Source organism: Galeopterus variegatus, unplaced genomic scaffold, assembly GCF_000696425.1.
Source record: "Galeopterus variegatus unplaced genomic scaffold, G_variegatus-3.0.2 Scaffold8981, whole genome shotgun sequence".
Taxonomy (NCBI): domain Eukaryota; kingdom Metazoa; phylum Chordata; class Mammalia; order Dermoptera; family Cynocephalidae; genus Galeopterus; species Galeopterus variegatus.
The window spans coordinates 76,682-79,318 of NW_007735092.1; the positions used below are offsets into that span (position 1 = coordinate 76,682).

At 48.5% G+C, this 2,637-nt stretch overlaps 1 protein-coding gene across 1 annotated transcript in view; it reads right to left on the reverse strand.

Annotated features, from left to right (window-relative positions):
- LOC103608921 (von Willebrand factor A domain-containing protein 3B-like) overlaps positions 1-871 on the reverse strand; it is a 51,867-nt gene extending 50,996 nt beyond the window's left edge. Inside the window, exon 1 of the mRNA XM_008593309.1 lies at positions 823-871. Coding sequence (XP_008591531.1) covers positions 823-871 — 49 coding nt within the window. The remainder of the gene's footprint in view (positions 1-822) is intronic.
- Positions 872-2,637: the final 1,766 nt, after the last annotated feature.

Consider the following 2,637-nt stretch of genomic DNA (forward strand, 5'->3'; position numbering starts at 1 on the left):
GGTGGTGTCTTAACCGTATCAAAGTCAAGTTCCTGGCTGTGGTGTTGTTCTACAGATTTACAAGATGTTGCCATAGGAGGAAACTGGGTAAAGGGTACCTGGTATCTCTTTATTATTTCTTACAATGGTATTTGAATCTATAATTCTCTCAAAAATAAAAAGTTTAATTTAAAAAGAAATCTTTTAAAGATCTAGGGTCTTGCTATCTTGCTGCTCCCTCATCCCAGGATGCCCTTCTGCCCTCAAAGCCTCTTATGATTCAACATGACATCTAGAGTGCCTGGCAGCATGGCCAGGTTATAGTCCAGTGGCAGAGGAACACTGGAAGAGCAAATGAGCATAGCCCCTAACAGAGTCGGTCCCTTTCAAGCACCCTTCCCAGAAGTCCCACACAACAGCTGCATTTCTTAGCTGTGGACCATCTGGCTGCAAGGGAAACTGGGAAATGCAGCTTTAAGCAGGGTGCACAGCAGCCCTGTGTAAAATTGGGGCTGCATCCTAAGAAGGGAGGGAGTGGACCTGGGTGGCAACTGGTAGTCCCTGCCACATACACTGGTCTGCTGCTGGCTGCACCCAGCGGTGTCTGCTCAGACATCTGTAGCTGCCCCTGGACATGCCATCAAATCATGGTCAGAGAAGCTCCCTCCCCACTCGCTGTCTGGCTGTTCTGCATGCCCTGTGAGAGGAGAGGGAGGAATCTTCCATCGTCCTCTTGCCAGTTGGAAACCTCGGTAGAATTTCTTTAAAAGAAGCAAAAGAGGAACGACAGTCACTGGGGGCCTTGCGTGTGTTGACACCAGGTGGCCACAACCACTGCTGTACCTGCCATGCCTAGCAGTGCTCTCTGTGCCTCTCGGCCAGTGCCTGCCATGACACGAGACCAGCGGTGACCCCAAGAGGCAGCCACGGTTGGAAGATGCCACCCACTCGTTTTCAATGGCATCCTTGGGCCCAACCACCAGCCTAGCACTGCTCAGGCATCAAGGGGGCTAAGGGAGTCCCTGCGCTGGGACTGTTTCTTTTCTTTCTTTTTTTTTTTATTGAATCATAATTGATTATACATATTTTGGGGATTCAATGTTGACATATGTTGATCAAATCAATACTACCAGTATGTATATTGTTACAAATTGTACTTATTCTTTATGCCCCTTGTCCAATCTCTCCCTCCCCCCTCTCTCCCTCCTACCACTGATAACCCTAGATCTCTTCTCTCCCTCTGAAGGAGTAATGGCTGCTCTGTTGATTTGTTGCCTAGATGATCTGTCTGATGCTGAGAGGTGTGTTCAGGTCCCCCAGTATTTTCATGCAGCAGCTGCTTCTTCTGTCACTCTGGAATGGGCTTTGTGGAGAGAGACATCCTCTTCTTTTCTTTGGTCTCTGTGGGTGACTCTCCTTGTTTTAATGCACTCCAGTGGCTGGGGGACCCTCTGCATGGCGATTGTGACATCTAGCCACTTTCATGGTGGCTGTGGTGGGTCACCCAAATGGATGTGATGATTTTGGCACACTCCTTGGCACTAGTGGTGTGCCTGGATGTGGAAGTGGGGTCTGGTCCCTGGCTTCAAGCCTTAGGGTCCCAGGCAGTACCCAAGGTGCTGGCAGTGTGCCTGGTTGAGGGNAGCAAGGGAAATTCAATGGTATATGAAAGCGACAACCCCTAATCCTTTCCTGCTTTAGCCCAGATTTCCTGCTTCTTTGAAACAACCTTCACAAGTCTTTATTTTCCCCCAACGTAATCACGATTCTTCAGACTCCTTTCCTGAACCTCTGCTGTCTCAGTTAAGCATTAGGTTTAGCTGCATGACATTTATTAAAAATAATATGGCTACATTAATGTAGATATTTATGTCTCTTAATCAATCAATCAAAGTTCCTTCCACAGCTAAGTGGTCCAGGGCTGGGCTGAGATTCTGTCTTCATCAAGATCCAGGCTCTAAAAAATCAGCGGTCTCTGGAGGTCAAGAGGGTGCAGGGGCAGGAGGCAGATGCGTGTGATGACGGAAGTGCAACGTGAGGGACGCTGCGGTGGTGTCTTAACCGTATCAAAGTCAAGTTCCTGGCTGTGGTGTTGTTCTACAGATTTACGAGATGTTACCATAGGAGGAAACTGGGTAAAGGGTACCTGGTATCTCTTTATTATTTCTTACAACGGTATGTGAATCTATAATTCTCTCAAAATAAAAAGTTTAATTTAAAAAGAAATCTTTTTAAGATCTAGGGTCTTGCTATCTTGCTGCTCCCTCATCCCAGGACGCCCTTCTGCCCTCAAAGCCTCTTATGATTCAACATGACGTCTAGAGTGCCTGGTAGCATGGCCAGCTTATAGTCCAGTGGCAGAGGGACACTGGAAGAGCAAATGAGCATAGCCCCTAAGAGAGTCGGTCCCTTTCAAGCACCCTTCCCAAAAGTCCCACACAACAGCTGCATTTCTTAGCTGTGGACCATCTCGCTGCAAGGGAAACTGGGAAATGCAGCTTTAAGCAGGGTGCACAGCAGCCCTACGTAAAATTGGGGCTGCATCCTAAGAAGGGAGGGAGTGGACCTGGGTGGCAACTGGTAGTCCCTGCCACATACACTGGTCTGCTGCCGGCTGCACCCAGCGGTGTCTGCTCAGACATCTGTAGCTGCCCCTGG